This window comes from Salvelinus alpinus, chromosome 11 (genome assembly GCF_045679555.1).
Source record: "Salvelinus alpinus chromosome 11, SLU_Salpinus.1, whole genome shotgun sequence".
NCBI classification, from domain to species: Eukaryota; Metazoa; Chordata; class Actinopteri; order Salmoniformes; family Salmonidae; genus Salvelinus; species Salvelinus alpinus.
Genome location: NC_092096.1, coordinates 38,980,731 through 39,000,599, shown reverse-complemented (window position 1 = coordinate 39,000,599; position 19,869 = coordinate 38,980,731). Strand labels below are relative to the sequence as shown.

General features: G+C 42.8%; 1 protein-coding gene across 2 annotated transcripts in view; it reads left to right on the top strand.

Moving 5' to 3' along the window:
- The window catches only part of LOC139534114 (TBC1 domain family member 22A-like), a 203,033-nt gene that overhangs the window by 83,859 nt on the left and 99,305 nt on the right, over nucleotides 1–19,869 (top strand). For both annotated transcript variants that reach the window (XM_071332882.1, XM_071332881.1), the window contains exon 10: nucleotides 6,562–6,668. In XM_071332882.1, coding sequence (XP_071188983.1) covers nucleotides 6,562–6,668 — 107 coding nt within the window. The remainder of the gene's footprint in view (nucleotides 1–6,561; nucleotides 6,669–19,869) is intronic.

Here is a 19,869-nt window from a genome sequence, read left to right as displayed (position 1 = left end):
GGCCTTGAAATACATCCACAGGTACACTGTGAGTTCATGTTTAAGTTGTTATTCAGCACTGTCAACACTGTTTTTTTTACAACACTTTTACAAAACATAAAATACGCTTCTCCCTACTCCCTACTTCATCTGTACAAACAATAGTACGTAAGTATAAATACCATGGGACCACGCAGCTGTCATACCGCTCAGAAAAGAGACACGTTCTGTCTCCTAGAGATGAACGTACTTTGGTACGAAAAGTGAAAATCCCAGATCAACAGCAAAGGACATTGTGAAGATGCTGGAGGAAATGGGTACAAAAGTATCTATATCCACAGTAAAACGAGTCCTATATTGAAATAACCTGAAAGGCCGCTCAGCAAAGAAGAAGCCACTGCTCCAAAACCGCCTTAAAAAAGCCAGACTACGGTTTGCAACTGCACATGGGGACCAAGATCGCACGTTTTGGAGAAATGTCCTCTGGTCTGATGAAACAAAAATAGAACTGTTTGGCCATAATGACCATCGTTATGTTTGGAGGAGAAAGGGGGACGCTTGCAAGCTGAAGACCACCATCCCAACCATGAAGCACAGGGGTGGCAGCATCATGGTGTGGGGGTGCATTGCTGCAGGAGGGACTGGTGCACTTCACAAAATAGATGGAACCATGAGGATGGAAAATTATGTGGATATATTGAAGCAACATCTCAAGACATCAGTCAGGAAGTTAAAGCTTGGTCGCAAATGGGTCTTCCAAATGGACAATGACCCCAAGCATACTTCCAAAGTTGTGGCAAAATGGCTTAAGGACAACAAAGTCAAGGTATTGGAGTGGCCATCACAAAGCCTTGACCTCAATCCTATAGAAAATGTGTTGGCAGAACTGAAAAAGCGTGGGCGAGCAAGGAGGCCTACAAACCTGACTCATTTACACCAGCTCTGTCAGGAGGAATGGGCCAAAATTCACCCAACTTATTGTGGGAAGCTTGTGGAAGGCTACCCAAAACATTTGACCCAAGTTATACAATTTAAAGGCAATGCTCCTAAATACTAATTGGGTGTAAGTAAACTTCTGACCCACTGGGAATGTGGAGCTGAAATAAATAATTCTCTCAACTATTATTCTGACATTTCACATTCTTAAAATAAAGTGGTGATCCTAACTGACCTAAGACAGGGAATTTCTGCTAGGATTAAATGTCAGGAATTGTGAAAAACTGAGTTTAAATGTATTTGGCTAAGGTGTATGTAAACTTCCGACTTCAACTGCATATGTACAAAATGTCACAAATGGGACAGGAGATATGCTTGTTCAAAGTTTGGAATTTGGTGTCTGCGATGTCGTATGTGACTAAAGAACATAAGTATTAGGGTTTAATTTTTTCCAGGTATTTTACGAATGTTACATCCCGAGATCTTCTGGGTAACCCGGTATTTCCCGCCAAAACCGGAAGGGTCATTAAACGCATTATAAATCATATAAATACATTAATGACATTTAATGAGCCCATTTCAAAAAAGCCCAAATGATCTTGCTGTTATCCTATTACGCACGACAGAAAAACAGAAAATCCCATAGATGTAGCCAGCAATATGCTCTCTTGAGTACATAAATGAAACCACCCGGAATTGCGCACATCGTTCAAATAATGTTAAAGCAGAAGAGAACATGCGACTCTGGTTCAGCACGTGGCCTACAAAGTTACAAGTACAGGCTAGCGAATTGGATTTTAATTTGGAAATAATATAGGACTAGAATTAGAGGCAGATGGCTTTCACTTCACTTCTCTTCACAAACATTGAATGTTTATTGGCCTGAATAAATAACTGCTATAGCCTACCGTCATCGCAGGTTCGCTCTTCTTTTGGCTGCTGTGTTTTAACATTCATCAAAAATGAGCTTGTGTCCCTTTTCGAATTGTCTATTGGTATAAGAAATGCAAAAGAGCTAAGTAGTGTTTTTCTAATGAGAGGCCAGCGGAGCACAGGTGCTTGCGTATTGCGCATGAGACAGAGGCTATAAGTTTATTATGCATAACCCATCATTATTTAGCTAAATAAAAGGCTAATAATGCATTGAATGTATTACCCGAAAGAAGTAGGCTAGGACATCTATATATAGGATTATATATCAATCTAGAACAGGATTATCTATTTTGGATGCAATTTAAATGGAGTTAATGGAGAGAGAGAGAAAGACTGTGAGAGGGTTCTCACACGTGCATTGATTTAAAGCAACGATATTCAAGTGATAGGCTGATTTAAAAAATCTGCAGCTGCAATTAAAAAATATATCTTTGCAATTAAAAAATAATGTGATGCCAGATGGAGATGGGTAAATTAGACACGACTTCAATCTTTATATTACCTATGACAAGAAAAGAAAGTTAACATGATGAGATGATAGACCTACATGCAGTGTGAACTGCGTTGCATACGGCGATGGGCTGTCTGTCCCCACCCTGAGTGTTGATTCATCATGCAGAGGCCGTAGCATAGCCAGATTTAGACATCGCATATAATTTAGCAGGTCCATTTCATGCTATGCTGTTCATATAGATAATTGATTATAATTTACTGGTTTTTCAGTTATTTATCCAGGTCAAAGGGAGTGGTTTTGGGCGGTAAATCTCGGTAACCGGGTTCCCGCCATTCAACCCTAGTAGTTTGGGGTCACTTAGAAATGTCCTTGTTTTTAAAAGAAAAGCAAAAATAATTGTCCATTAAAATAACATAAAATTGATCGGAAATACAGTGTAGACATTGTTAATGTTGTAAATGACTATTGTAGCTGGGAACGGTTGATTTTTTAATGGAATATCTACATAAGCATACAGAAGCCCATTATCAGCAAACATCACTCCTGTGTTCCAATGGCACGTTGTGTTAGCTAATCCAAGTTTATCATTTTAAAAGGCTAATTGATCATAAGAAAACCCTTTTGCATTTATGGTAGCACAGCTGAAAACTGTTGTGCTGATTTAAAGAAGCATTCTTTAAATCAGAAACTAACTGTCCATCTATAGAGTGGTTGAGTATCTGGAGCATCAGCATTTGTTGGTTTGATTACAGGCTTGATTAGTAGGCGACGGAGCGTTGGACTAGTAACCGAAAGGTTGCTAGATCGAATAATCGAGCTGACAAGGTAAACATCTGTCGTTCTGTCCCTGAGCAAGGCAGTTTAACCCACTGTTCCTAGGCCGTCATTGAAAATAAGAATTTGTTCTTAACTGACTTGCCTAGTTAAATAAAGGTACAACATTTTTTAAATGGCCAGAAACAAAGAACTTTCTTCTGAAACTCGTCTATTCTTGTTCTGAGAAATGAAGGCTATTCCATGCGAGAAATTGCCAAGAAACTGAAGATCTTGTACAATGCTGTGTACTACTCCCTTCACAGAACAGAACAAACTGTCTCTAACCAGAATAGAAAGAGGAGTGGGAGGCCCCGGTGCACAACTGAGCAAGAGAACAAGTACATTAGTGTCTAGTTTTAGAAACAGACGCCTCACAAGTTTTCAACTGGCAGCTTCATTAAATAGTACCCGCAAAACACCAGTCTCAACGTCAACAGTGAAGAGGTGACTCCGGGATGCTGGCCTTCAAGGCAGAGTTCCTCTGTCCAGTGTCTGTGTTCTTTTGCCCATCTTAATCTTTTCTTTTTTCATTTTTTTGGCCAGTCTGAGATATGGCTTTTTCTTTGCAACTCTGCCTAGAAGCCAGCATCCCGGAGTCACCTCTTCACTGTGGACGTTGAGACTGGTGTTTTGCGGGTACTATTTAATGAAGCTGCCAGTTGAGGACTTATGTAATGGGTCTGCGACCAAACGACCACCCCTCATCACTGTCAAACGCTCCCTAAAACACTTCTGCGAGCAGGCCTTTCTAATCGACCTGGCCGGGGTATCCTGGAATGACATTGACCTCATCCCGTCAGTAAATGATGCCTGGCTATTCTTTAAAAGTGCCTTCCTCACCATCTTAAATATGCATGCCCCATTCAAAAAATGTAGAACTAGGAATAGATATAGTCCTTGGTTCACTCCAGACCTGTCTGCCCTTGACCAGCACAAAAACATCCTGTGGCATTCTGCATTAGCATCGAATAGCCCCCGTGATATGCAACTTTTCAGGGAAGTTAGGAACCAATATACACAGGCAGTTAGGAAAGCTAAGGCTAGCTTTTTCAAACAGAAATTTGCATCCTGTAGTACTAGCTCAAAAAAGTTCTGGGACACTGTAAAGTCCTTGGAGAATAAGAGCACCTCTTCCCAGCTGCCCACTGCACTGAGGCTAGGAAACACTGTCACCACCGATAAATCCACTATAATTTAGAATTTCAATAAGCATTTCTCTACGGCTGGCCATGCTTTCCATCTGGCTACCCCTACCCCGGTCAACTGCCCGGCACCCTCCACAGCAACCCGCCAAAGCCCCCACCATTTCTCCTTCACCCAAATCCAGATAGCTGATTTTCTGAAAGAGCTGCAAAATCTGGACCCCTACAAATCAGCTGGGCTAGACAATCTGGACCCTCTCTTTCTAAAATTATCTGTCGAAATTATTGCAACCCCTATTACTAGCCTGTTCAACCTCTCTTTCGTATCGTCTGAGATTCCCAAAGATTGGAAAGCTTCCGCGGTCATCCCCCTCTTCAAAGGGGGTGACACTCTAGACCCAAACTGCTACAGACCTATTTCTATCCTACCCTGTCTTTCTAAGGTCTTCGAAAGCCAAGTTAACATACAGATTACCGACCATTTCGAATCCCACCGTACCTTCTCCGCTATGCAATCTGGTTTCAGAGCTGGTCATGGGTGCACCTCAGCCACGCTCAAGGTCCTAAACGACATCATAACCGCCATCGATAAGAGACATTACTGTGCAGCCGTATTCATCGACCTGGCCTAGGCTTTCGACTCTGTCAATCACCACATTCTTATTGGCAGACTCGACAGCCTTGGTTTCTCAAATGATTGCCTCGCCTGGTTTACCAACTACTTCTCTGATAGAGTTCAATGTGTCAATTTGGAGGGCCTGTTGTCCGGACCTCTGGCAGTCTCTATGGGGGTGCCACAGGGTTCAATCCTCGGGCCGACTCTCTTCTCTGTATACATCAATGATGTTTCTCTTGCTGCTGGTGATTCTCTGATACACCTCTACGCATGCGACACCATTCTGTATACTTCTGGCCCCTCTTTGGACACTGTGTTAACTAACCTCCAGACGAGCTTCAATGCCATACAACTCTCCTTCCGTGGCCTCCAACTGCTCTTAAACGCAAGTAAAACTAAATGCATGCTATTCAATCGATCACTGCCTGCACCTGCTCGCCCGTCCAGCATCTCTACTCTGGACGGTTCTGACTTAGAATACGCGGACAACTACAAATACCTAGGTGTCTGGTTAGACTGTAAACTCTCCTTCCAGACTCACATTAAGCATCTCCAATCCAAAATTAAATCTAGAATTGGCTTCCTATTTCGCAATAAAGCATCCTTCACTCATGCTGCCAAACATACCCTCGTAAAACTGACCATCCTACCGATCCTCGACTTCGGTGATGTCATCTATAAAATAGCCTCCAACACTCTACTCAACAAAATGGATGCAGTCTATCACAGTGCCATCCGTTTTGTCACCAAAGCCCCATACAATACCCACCATTGCGACCTGTACGCTCTCATTGGTTGGCCCGCGCTTCATACTCGTCGCCAAACCAAGTCTCTGCTAGGTAAAGCCTCGCCTTATCTCAGCTCACTGGTCACCATAGCAGCACCCACTCGTAGCACGCGCTCCAGCAGGTATATCTCACTGGTCACCCCCGAAACCAATTCTTCCTTTGGCCGCCTTTCCTTACAGTTCTCTGCTGCCAATGACTGGAACGAACTTCAAAAATCACTGAAGCTGGAGACTCATATCTCCCTCACTAGCTTTAAGCACCAGCTGTCAGAGCAGCTCACAGATCATTGCACCTGTACATAGCCCATCTGTAAATAGCCCATCCAACTACCTCATCCCCATAGTATTTATTTATTTATCTTGTTCCTTTCCACCCCACTATCTCTACTTGCACATTCATCTTCTGCACATCAATCACTCCAGTGTTTAATTGGTATATTGTAATTACTTCGTCACCATGGCCTTTTTATAGACTTTTTCTAATGTATTATTGACTGTATGTTTGTTTATTCCATGTGTAACTCTGTGTTGTTGTTTGTGTTGAACTGCTTTGCTTTATTCTTGGCCAGGTTGCAGTTGTAAATGAGAACTTGTTCTCAACTAGCATACATGGTTAAATAAAGGTTAAATAAAAAAATTATGTAAATAATGTGTGTGTGAATGGGGGTGGAGAGGAAATTGACGCGTTATCAGGTGTTGTTAGAGAGACCCTCCATGAAACGCTGAGAACAACCATCTGTACCACTAAACTTCATCAAGGAGAGAGAGACTCCTCAGGCTCTCTTCAAGAACAGCTTTCTCTTATTTTTTCCCTGTTTAATAGAAGGCCCCTGCTGTGATGCTGGTAGACCCAATTCACTCTCTTTTTCACTCTCTCTCTCTCTCTCTCTCGGTACAGAGGAGGAGGTGGAGAACTTTGACGTGTCCAGCTTGCAGGAGGAGACTTTGCGGAACATCGAGGCTGACAGTTTCTGGTGCATGAGCAAGCTGTTGGACGGGATTCAGGTACATGGATTCTCCTTTCCTTTCCGCTGTTTACATTCACTGTGTGCCTGTGTGTGTGCGCTTGTGTGTGTGTGTACCACCACCCCAGGAGAGAACAGTTAGGCGTGTGTATATTTATGTGTATGTGGAGTAGTAGTTCCAGGGGTGCAGGTATGATGCATTGTGTGTGTTGATTTGGTCACACACATGAATGCATACAGGTTTAGTCACAATAGAGTCCCCTGTGTGTAGGTTCGTTGCTCCCTCCCACTTTCCCCCTCTGTTCCATCTCTTCAGAATTAGTGTGTGAATGGTACATATTCTCTCTCTGCACTGTACCGTAGCCAGATGCAGCCTTTTACCCATCAGCCTGGTGGCGGGCAGCGTTGAGCATATCACCCAGGGAACTGGTTTGCCTCCTCACTTTCTCGCTCTCTTTGTCGCTTATTGATTTACAGCCATAACATTAGAGCCGTATGTGTGTGTGAGTGCGCCCGTATGTGTGAGCATGCGAGTGTGTGTTTGGCCTTGATGTAAATGGCCCCATACACAGAGGTAGCTAGGCAGTGGAAGAAGGCAGGTAGGTGGCAAGGCTATATTATCCATACAGCCATTCATCAGTGTGTTCAGAGCGGAGTGCTGCAGCTAGCCACGCGCCCGACACTGTTCCCGGGTGGTGCCCGCTTCCACCGTTTTGTCTCGCTGTGGTTTTTCCTAAACACTCGCTAGGGATGAAATGTTGTGTAATTACACCAGGGTGCGGAAGAGGATTTGATTTACTTCAACTAGTACTCTCTCGTTTTCTCTGTCACTCTCTCTCTGTCACTCTCTCTCTGTCACTCTCTCTCTGTCACTCTCTCTCTGTCACTCTCTCTCTGTCACTCTCTCTCTCTCTCTCTCTCTCTCTCTCTCTCTCTCTCTCTCTCTCTCTCTCTCTCTCTCTCTCTCTCTCTCTCTCTCTCTCTCTCTCTCTCTCTCTCTCTCTCTCTCTCTCTCTCTCTCTCTCTCTCTCTCTCTCTCTCTCTCTCTCTCTCTCTCTCATTGCTTTATTGGCATGACATACAATTTGTAGATATTGCCAAAGCAGTATAGTTGTACAGCATTTCAGTAAATCGATTACAATGCAATGAGGATAATTAAATGTATTTGCTTAACCTTTATTTTATCAAGGAGTCATACTGAGACCAAGGTCTCTTTTACAGATGAGCCCTGAATTACATACATTACAGAAAATACACACATCAATATAAATAGAAAATGCAAGCAGGAAGAAAAACACGGTCATAAAAAACAAACGCATTCATCAGTGATACGGTCCTCAATCAGCTTTCTGAATTGCCCTCGAGGCCCCAAAACATAAAATTTAAGAACATTTTGAAGATTTTAAAACAAATAAGGTGCAAGAACTTAAAGCTGAATTTACCGAACTCAGTAGAGACCAGAGGAATTTCCAAAGTTATCCCTGAAACCGAGTGTGGTAACTAGTTTGTCTAAAGTTTAGTAAAGATGTTAGGTGCAGTGGGACTTTATCAACCTACGTAACATCAAAGAGGGCCAGCAAACTTTCTGGTAGAGAATGCCTTGATGAGCACTAAAATTGTCACCCATAATATAGCTCAGTGCGCTATGATAAACTGCAACTAACTGCTTTAATGAAGTGGCAGCTGTGTTCATATACAGTTGAAGTCGGATGTTTACATATTAGGTTGGAGTCATTAAACTTGTTTTTCAACCACTCCACAAATTTCTTGTTAACAAACTATAGTTTTGGCAAGTCTGTTAGGACATCTACTTTGTGCATGACACAAGTTATTTTTCCAACAATTGTTTACAGACAGATTATTTCACTTATAATTCACTGTATCATAATTTCAGTGGGTCAGAAGTTTACATGCACTAAGTTGACTGTGCCTTTAAACAGCTTGGAAAATTCCAGAAAATGATGTCATGGCTTTAGAAGCTTCTGAAAGGCTAATTGACATAAATTGAGGCAATTGGAGGTGTACCTGTGGATCTATTTCAAGGCCTACCTTCAAACTCAGTGCCTCTTTGCTTGACATCATGGGAAAATCAAAAGAAATCAGCCAAGACCTCAGAAAAGAATTATAAACACCATGGGACCACACAGCCGTCATACCGCTCAGGATGGAGACTCGTTCTGTCTCCTAGAGATGAACGTACTTTGGTGCGAAAGGTGCAAATCAATCCCAGAACAACAGCAAAGGACCTTGTGAAGATGCTGGAGGAAACGGGTGCAAAGTATCTATATCCACAGTAAAACGAGTCTTATATCGACATAACCTGAAAGGCCGCTCAGCAAGGAAGAAGCCACTGCTCCAAAACCGCCATAAAAAAGCCAGACTACGGTTTGCAACTGCACATGGGGACAAAGATCGTACTTTTTTGAGAAATGTCCTCTGGTCTGATGAAACAAAAATAGAACTGTTTGGCCATAATGACCATCGTTATGTTTGGAGGAAAAAGGAGGAGGCTTGCAAGCCAAAGAACACCATCCCAACCATGAAGCACGGGGGTGGCAGCATCATGTTGTGGGGGTGCTTTGCTGCAGGAGGGGCTGGTGCACTTCACAAAATAGATGGCACCATGAGGATGGAAAATGATGTGGATATATTGAAGCAACATCTCAAGACATCAGTCAGGAAGTTAAAGCTTGGTCGCAAATGGGTCTCCCAAATGGACAATGACCCCAAGCATATTTCCAAAGTTGAGGCAAAATGGCTTAAGGACAACATAGTCAAGGTAATGGATTGGCCATCACAAAGCCCTGACCTCAATCCCATAGAAAATGCGTGGCCAGAACTGAAAAAGTTTGTGCGAGCAAGGAGGCCTACAAACCTGACTCAGTTACACCAGCTCTATCAGGAGGAATGGGCCAAAATTCACCCAACTTATTGTGGGAAGCTTGTGGAAGGCTACCCGAATCGTTTGACCCAATTTAAACAATTTAAAGGCAATTCTACAAAAGCTAATTGAGTGTATGTAAACTTCTGACCCACTGGGGTTGTGATGAAAAGGATAAAAGCTGAAATAAATCATTCTCTCAACTATCATTCTGACATTTCACATTCTTAAAATAAAGTGGTGATCCTAAATGACTTAAATCAGGGACTTTTTCTCGGATTAAATGTCAGGAATTGTGAAAAACTGAGTTTAAATGTATTTGGCTAAAGTGTATGTAAACATCCGACTTTAACTGTAGATGTTGCCACTGTAGTCTAGGACTGATAGAAACATCGACTGAATAATATGTTTTCTACTATTTAGCGGTTGGCAGGTCCTATTTCTATAGAAGATGCCCATATTTATTTTATTTATTTTTTCAATTTTTGCGAGTTTTGTTTTAGGGGGTATTCAGCTTCTTAACTAACTCATCAATATGCTTTTTTATTTATTTAATGTGAAATACAGTTCATTTGAGTAGTAATAATAATAGTACATATAATCATGTATACAGGTACAACACTACTGCTGTTGTATTGTGTAATCTTCAATAGATACCTTTTAAGATTATATAAGAATAAATAAATAAACAACAAAATGTACATGCATGATGGTTACACTATTTATTACTTCTAAGTTATATACAATGTAAATACTACAGGGAATTAATGGTCATGGTCATCGCTCGTTCTCTCGCTCGCTCTGTCTCGCTTGCTCTTCACTCTCTCGCGCTTTCTCTCTCCTCTCACCTCGCTTACTTCTATCATCTCTCTCCTCTCGTCGTCTTTCCTGTCCTCTTTGTATCTGTCATTCAGATGGCGGTCTCTCCTCTCCTTCACTCCAGTCTCACTCTACTCCAGAGAGGGCCATTTGTATGCTGGTGACTCACCTCTCTTCAGAGGCAGCAGTACATTAGGATGCACTCCCAGCCAGCTAACCTTTTGTGCTGTTTTGGCCCTAATTACCGCAGTAACTTGTGTGTACAAAGCTCATTCTCACAGGCACTTATGATTTTCTTCTCAACTTCACAGTATACTCAGTTATAACCCAGGAATATTCGTACTTTGCTTTTACACAGTGTTTAGAGGTGTTTGTGTGTGTCTGTGTAGGGCTGTGTCTATGTGTGGCTGTGTCTGTGTGGAGCTGTGTCTGTGTGTGTGAGAGAGACAGGGACTGCCTCTGATTATTGCAGTAGAAAGGAATGCTTACTTTGAAGATTATCTGACACCATAGCATTCTTAAATCTCCACGGAATGACATAAGATCGTGATGAACATATCATAATAGGTATTAAGCAGTAAACAACATTTTGTATCACAGCAAATTGCTTTTTTGACCTTGATCTTTGGACATTCAAGGACATTACGAAGGATGGCTAACAACACTAAGGATATGTCCCATATGGCACCCTAGACCCTACATAGTGCACTACTTGTGACCAAGAAGTGCACTATATAGGGAATAGGGTGCCATTTGCGATGCCGCCTCAATGAGGCTAACAACACTAGATGGCCTTGCTCCTAGTATAGAAAGCAGACCGTTATTATTGAAATCTTGGTTTCCTAAAAACTCTAAAGTAAAATTCACAATAACATACAGATTTCTACAGCTTTCTGCCCTGAAGGCAGTACACCACAAACACACTGCTTCATATAGCAATGTACAATACTCAATGTGTATCACTTGTCATATTCTCTTTCATTTTGAACCAGCATGCATCAGAATCAAGCATGAGACTAGCTAACTAACCCCATCTTCTGTTTAGCTGTTCCTCTATTGGTCTCCCGCACCACGCGATGCAGTTTACATGTCACAATGACCTGTGTGGAAGCTAACATGCATTTCCTTAATCCTTGCTGTCTATGTTGAGCATTAGGTTTAGAGACAGATGGAGAGAGACTTTACAGGCTTTGATTCTGCTCCCTAGAGGCTCTTCGTATGGCACTCAATCAACGACACAACAAGACCACTCCTCTCTCTTTCTCACACACACACACACACACACACACACACACACACACACACACACACACACACACACACACATACACATACATATACACATACACATACACACACACACACACACACTTGGTGAACTCACAGCTGTGGGTACACACACACATCACCAGCTGTTGTGTTTTGATGACTGATATGTGAGCGGTGCAGCCTAAACCCCTGTGATTCGCCGAAGCGGGACACGCCAACCTCGGACCCTGGGAGACCCCATCTCTGATTAGCACGGCTAGGTGATTTGTAAACAGATGTATGGTGTCATAGAGAGGAGAGCAGCTCTCTCAGGGAGGGAAGGGGCCACACAGCTTGCTTGTGAAGCTGGTTATCAGAGTTGGAGTCTTTTAGTTGGTGTTTATTTGACCAAAAGACCAATAAAGGTGCTCTAGTCAAGTGCACTCACCTACAAACAATTGTATTCAGTAGCAAGACAAAAGAACCGACATACATCCTTTGAAAACACCCTATAAAACACCCGCACACAAAGAGGGTAATGGCTTTCTAGACCCCCCACTCCTCTGCTATTTAACCCTTGCACTCCCCGTCTCCTCTGTGGCTATGGTAGTAGTGGGTATCAGAGAGAATAGGTTAACGGCTGGGACAGGATGGATAACAAACTAGCTAATTAAGGTGCTAGAGGTGTTCGGGCCTGTAAAGATTGTTTAGAAACCATTAGGGGCAAAATGACGTGCCCCTACCCCTCTCTGCCACACACACATAATTAGATATAGACAAGGTCACAGGAACCACACACATGCACACACACACACCCTCTCTCCGGTGCTCCTGTAGGAACTGCTGCTGTCGACAGAATGTAGTAGCATTTACGCTGGGACAAAGGAGCCAAAGCACGCTTTTATTAAATCTCCTAAATAAATAGGTCCCTTATGGGGCCTTGTCGCTAAAACACATTCAGTGATATTAATGAGCCACTTGTTTATATAGCCTATTTTTACCGTGCTCTATAGCTAACTTAACAGAGAAGGAAATTGGAAGCATTTACCTCAGAGCCCCTAGAGATTAGTGGTATAAAACACTGTGAAAGCCACTGTGAGAGTAGTATCAGATCTGGAATAGAAAAGGCTTTTCTTTCTGTATTATATTAATAAATTCCTCTCAGCTTGAACTTTAAATGGAGCTTAAATGATTTTCCAGCAACTAGGTTACTTGTCGTTACAATGGCCTTCTTTTTAATTTAGCTTTTCTGTTGTGTTATAAAACTAGTATTGGCATCTAGTTTTACATGGTTGTTTAAAGTGCCATTTGTTCTGTTGTCTCAGTCTTTCAGAAATCTTCTTGTCTGTCTGGATTAGCTGTTTACAATTTTTTCATTAATCTGCTGCACTACTTAACTAGATGCAGACAGACACACAAACATACAAAGATGTTAATCACTGGCTAGCTAGCCCAGACACTAGGGTTGGGCGGTATCCAGATTTCCATATCTTCATACCGTCCTTCTCTCATCCCGGGATTTACGGTATTAATTTCTTAATACACAAGTAATATCACATTTCCATGGTGGCTGCTAGCTAAACATGCTAACGAGTCCAAACAAAAATGAAGAATTGTAAAGACAGGCAATCCAGCTCATAAATTTGTACATAGGTAGGAGCTACCAAATTATACTTTTGGTGAGTTTGGACATTTACAAGCGAATGTGAACAAGAGACACTGCAAATGAACAAAGTTTTGAAGCATGCTTGTCTGAAGGAAGAACATTACTGGCTCTGGAGCAGCATGTGTACACGCTTTGTCTTTGTCAAGATAGCAGTGGCAGTTATACAGATGTCGCATCCAAAGGGCTTTGACTTCGCAAACACAGCAGAAAGCTAACACAATATGATGCTCCGTCACCTTATTAATTCAGCAACTTACTTAGATAACGTGACCCCTAAGTTTAACTTGCTAGTTAATGCAGAATTCAGCTTTTTTCATGCAGGAAAAACACAGAAGAAATATCTTGTTGCGGTTTTTAAAACGCAGATCTAAAATTCTTCGTATTGTAATTCCTGCTCGGCATCACACGACTGTTGTGCTTCAGTTGCACTTCTCCACTAGGATGAGAATTCATTCATGAACGAGCATTCTATCAGCAGACAGCGCTCTGACTGATGTGCAGCTACTTTTCTCCAGTACTTTTCTCGGTGTAGCCAGCCCACTTTTCTCCGGTTAAATGCAAGATTAACTTGAAACTAAACATTAGGAAGTGCATCTGGCTACATTCTTTCTATGAAATAGAATGGCCATGCATAATTTTTGCAAAAAAATACCTTGCCTTTTCATCATTAGCTCATTTACTTGTGTGGCTGCCAGCCAAACAGCGTTGCACTTCTGTTGTCATCTGATGAAAATGAAGCTATTTTCTGCCGAATGTGTTCCGCTAATGTATTTTTATAGCAGCAATCTACCTCACCAAGCAAAGTGAGAAGAATTAGAGCACCACATTGAAGCTGCCCATCAACACCCGTTCGGGTGGTGTTGTCATCATGTTTGACAGTCTCCTGGAGGGGAAGATATCTCTCCAAGAAATGGCCATATCACAGCCTGCCGATATGGACAGCCCCATCAAGAGCATCCTAATGGATGATGTATTTTGGGAGAGAGTGGTAAGCAGCCTGAAACTCCTGAAACCTATAGCATTAGCCATTGCACGGATTGAGGGAGACGATGCCATCCTGACTCTGCTTGCAGATGTAAGAAAAGAAATCCGTACTGCCATGCCCACTTCACTGTTCTACCAAGCAGAGGATACTGCAGTTCTGAAATGCATCAAAAAGCGTGAAGACTTCTGCCTGAAGCCCAAACACGCCGCACCGTACATGTTGGATCCCAAGTATGCTGGCAAGAGCATCCTGTCTGGTGCAGAGATCAAGAAGGCCTATGGTGTCAATACTACTGTGTCTCGTCACCTTGGCCTGGATGAGGGCAAATCCTACCAGCCTCAGAGCGCAACTGGTCCTTTTTTGGGGAGCACACACACCAAAGCACGCAACAGGCTGACCAACCATAGTTGGTGGCCATCCGGGCAAATTTGAGGCTTTTTGAGCCTGACCACGAGCCATCCTCAACAAGGTTGGAAAGTGACAGTGAAGATGAGGCCTCAGAGTCTGATGTTCAAGAGGTGGACATTGAGGAGGTCCAGGGAGAAGACATGGAATCCTGAGAGGAAGACAACCAAACCTTTAGTTTCTAGACTATCATTTTACAGATGTATGTTGAAAATGTTTTTGGGAGATGCGATGGATCATTGGTGATAATTCAATATTCCCTTTCTTTTGTTGTTCAGTGAAATCATCCCATATGAAGAGTCAACTCATTTAATTAAAGTTCAATTCATAACTAAATTGTTTTTTATATTTCTATTGGAAGGATTTCATCAATTGCAATTATGTCAATTGCGAGGTTAAATGTTTATGTTTCTGTCTCCATATGTTATGGTAAATACAGTTGAAGTCGGACGTTTACATACACCTTAGCCAAATACATTTAAACAGTTTTTCATTTAATTCTAGTAACAATTCCCTGTCTTAGGTCAGTAAGGATCACTGCTTTATTTTAAGAATGTGAAATGTCAGAATAAAAGTAGAGAGAATTATTTCTTTCAGCTTTTATTTCTTTCATCACATTCCCAGTGGGTCAGAAGTTTACATACACTCAATTAGTATTTGGTAGCATTGCCTTTAAATTGTTTAACTTTAGTCAAACATTTCGGGTAGCCTTCCACAAGCTTCCCTTAATAAGTTGGGTGAAGTTTGGCCCATTCTTCCTGACAGAGCTGGTTTAACTGAGTCAGGTTTGTAGGCCTCCTTGCTCGCACATGCTTTTTCAGTTCTGCCCACACATTTTCTATGGGATTGAGGTCAGGGCTTTGTGATGGCCACTCCATTACCTTGACTATGTTGTTCTTAAGCTATTTTGCCACAATCAGCCAAGACACACATCTGAGGTCTTGGCTGATTTCTTTTGATTTTCCCATGATGTCAAGCAAAGAGGCACTGAGTTTGAAGGTAGGCCTTGAACTATATCCACAGGTACACCTCCAATTGACTCAAAGTATGGCAATTAGCCTATCAGAAGCTTCTAAAGCCATGACATAATTTTCTGGAATTTTCCAAGCTGTTTAAAGGCACAGTCAACTTAGTGTATGTAAACTTCTGACCCACTGGAATTGTGATACAGTGAATTAATTATAAGTGAAATAATCTGTCTGTAAACAATTGTTGGAAAAATTACTTGTCAGGCATAAAGTAGATGTCCTAACTGACTTGCCAAAACTATAGTTTGTTAACAAGAAATTTGTGGAGTGGTTGAAAAACGAGATTTAATGACTTCAACCTAAGTGTATGTAAACTTCCGACTTCAACTGTAGATATTACTGCACTGTTGGATCTAAACTCAGCAAAAAAATAAATGTCCTCTCACTCTCAACTGTGTTTATTTTCAGCAAACTTAACATGTGTAAATAGTTGTATGAACATAACAAGATTCAACAACTGAGACATAAACTGATCAAGTTCCACAGAGGTGACTAACAGAAATGGAATAATGTGTCCCAGAACAAAGTGGGGTAAAAAATCAAAAGTAACAGTCAGTATCTGGTGTGGCAACCAGCTGCATTAAGTACTGCAGTGCATCTCCTCCTCATGGGCTGCACAAGATTTGCCAGTTCTTGCTCTGAGATGTTACCCCACTCTTCCACCAAGGCACCTGCAAGTTCCCGGATATTTCTGGGGGAATGGCCCTAGCCCTCACCCTTGAGATTCAACAGGTATCAGACGTGCTCAATGGGATTGAGATCCGGGCTCTTTGCTGGCCATGGCAGAACACTGGCATTACTGTCTTGCAGGAAATCACGCACAGAACGAGCAGTATGACTGGTGGCATTGTCATGCTGAAGTGTCATGTCAGGATGAGCCTGCAGGAAGGAGGTACCACATGAGGGAGGAGGATGTCTTTCCTGTAATGCACGGCATTGAGATTGCCTGCAATGACAACAAGTTCAGTCCGATGATGCTGTGTCACACCGCCCCAGACCATGATGGACCCTCCACCTCCAAATCGATCCCGCTCCAGAGTACAGGCCTTGGTGTAACGCTCATTCCTTCGACTATAAACGCGAATCCGACCATCACCCCTGGTGAGACAAAACCGCGACTCGTCAGTGAATAGCACTTTTTTCCAGTCCTGTCTGGTCCAGCAAGTGGGTTTGTGACCAAAGGTGACGTTTTTGCCGGTGATGTCTGGTGAGGACCTGCCTTACAACAGGCCTACAAGCCCTCAGTCCAGCCTCTCTCAGCCTATTGTGGACAGTCTGAGCACTGATGGAGGGATTGTGCGTTCCTGGTGTAACTCGGGCAGTTGTTGTTGCCATCCTGTAGGTGTGTCCTGCAGGTGTGATGTTCGGATGTACCGATCCTGTGCAGGAGTTGTTACACGTGGTCTGCCACTGCGAGGACGATCAGCTGTCCGTCCTGTCTCCCTGTAGCGCTGTCTTAGGCGTCTCACAGTACGGACATTGCAATTTATTGCCCTGGCTACATCTGCAGTCCTCGTGCCTCCTTGCAGCATGCCTAAGGCACGTTCACGCAGATGAGCAGGGACCCTGGGCATCTTTCTTTTGTTGTTTTTCAGAGTCAGTAGAAAGGCCTCTTTACTGTATTAAGTTTTAGCTGTGACCTTAATTGCCTCCCGTCTGTAAGCTGTTAGTGTCTTAACGACTGTTCCACAGGTGCATTTCATTCACCGCAGGTGAAGAAGCAGTTCGTGGAGGTCCTGGGCTGTTGTGGTTACACGTTGTCGGTGGCTTATGGTAGAGAAATTAACATTAAATTCTCTGTCAACAGCTCTGGTGGACATTCCTGCAGTCAACATGCAAATGTCACACTCCCTCTTGTGGCATTGTGTTGTGTGACAAAACTGCACATTTTAGAGTGGCCTTTTTTATTGTCTCCAGCACAAGGTGCACCTGTGTAATAACCATGCAGTTTAATCTGCTTCTTGATATGCTACAGCTGTCAGGTGGATGGATTATCTTGGCAAAGGATAAATGCTCACTAGCCAGGAGAAGCTTTTTGTGCATATGGCACATTTCTGGGATCTTTTACATTATAGGGATATATCATGTTTATATTTTTGTTCAGTATGATTTGGCAATCTAAAATATTATTTGCTGACATGGGCTAATTGGCTGACTATCAGTGACTGACATAACAAGAGAGAAATTGTTGACGCACAAATAAATGTTTAAATTGCACCTTGTGTATTCTACTATTCGAACTCGCAACCGTAAGTTGAGACCCCGACTGGGGGGGAATTGATCCTTCAAAGGGGGGCCCATCCCTGACATAGCTAGAGCGCTGGATTAAGAGCAAGGTTTGTGTAATATCTGTCTCACTAGCAACTGGAGGGACCACAGACAGGCACACACTTGACTATCTGCTGGTTTAGCTGTGAGCTAAAGGGTCCCTTCTGTGGGAGGCTGGTGCAGCCTGCTGGTGTAGCCAGTGTTGAGGCGATGTAGTGAGAGGTGCAGTGGGTTGCTATTCTGTTATTACTGCTCCGGGATGTTTAAAATGAACCGTGACTCATAGCTTCTGCCCGGGTTCAGCTTGCTCCTGTGTGTGTGGTGTGTCTGTGTGTGTGGGTGGCTGTGGTTGGAGCCCAGGGAAGGGTGATGCCAGTCTTTGTTTGGGGGAATATCTCACCCTAGCGCACCCCTGCCAATTAGATTCATTCAACTGTGCCCAGGAGGAGGCGGGGGAGACATGGAGAAGAGCCAGAGCCAGGGAGAACAAGGCTCCAGACAAACATTTTCAGTTGGTGGCACCAGTCCATAATTTAGTTGCACCCATTTTTCTTCGCAGCGTCACGTAATAGAACAACATTTTATCATCTTATAAAGTTATTCAGTGCTTTATTAAAACGTGTAATCGACTACTGAGATGGTATTCAATAATAATAAAAAAAAATCATATCTATTCATGTTTCAAAATATTCCAATTTTCAACCTAATCCAGTGATTGTCATGCATTTTGGGTAGACAATTAGGCTGTTATATTTTACTGTTAAAGTAACTCTAAATATACTGTAATACCCACTAATAGCCATGTATTAGTCTAAAAGTTAATGTAATCTCCAAAAACCGGTGCAGTTGTAGCCTACCACCCAATGAGGCCTATGCAATCGCAATGGCCAATACGCATTTATCACACTCTGTATCTCAAAGTCATATCAAATGTCTTGGTTGTAAAATAGTTGCTATTGAGCTCAAAATTGAGAGTAGATTTCTTTTTTTTAAGTACAGAAAGCTGAGAACCTCCTTAACTGTGACAACAGGATCGCTGTGTTTTCCCCGCTATTGGATTTTAAAATGTTATACAATCAGAACCACTTTTTTTCTCCCAGAACAGGCAGACACTTTCGTTATAGGAATATTTTACTTTTCTGTTTGACCAAATCCTGGTTTTAGCCTCCTAAAAATAGGAGGTGACCATGTAAAAATGTGCAGCTCGGCCAATTCTAAATTTAACTTGCACAGTCAAAGGGTCAGAAAATGTGACTAAATGGTCACAGTCTGGAGCCCTGGAGAGAGGGAGGATAATGAAACAATGGGGATGTAAGGAGAAACATTGGGAGGGAGACTCAGGTTGAGGGAGGGGGGAGGGAGGGTGGCAGGAGGGGGGGAGAGGAGAGACTGAGAGAATGGAATGAGACGGTTAGGGAGGCAGGGGGAAGAGGGAGTTTTTCTGGCTGACTGCGGCTCTCTCCCCTACCTTTTATTGACAGCTGGATGCCTCTTTTTCAGCTCCGCTAGCTACTCAATCACACAGCTGATAGAGAGGCCTGTCACTCATATTCTCCTTGTTTCTGACACACACACAGCCAGCACTCACACTCTCTATTCAGTCCGTTTGCTGACACATCTAACAAATACTCAAACTATAATCCCCCATTCACATGCACATTTAAGTACCTTGCAGACCCCGTTCAAATATGTGAGAGCACTCACAATCAATGAGTCCTAGAATTAGAGAGGTAGGGGGAGAAGAGGACAGGTTCTCAGTGTGAGTGAGATCCTTTTCCAGTTAAGCCCATGATTGCTGATTGTTCCCACACAGTGAGGAGCCAGGTTATCCCTGAACACACACACACACACACACACACACACACACACACACACACACACACACACACACACACACACACACACACACACACACACACACACACACACACACACACACAC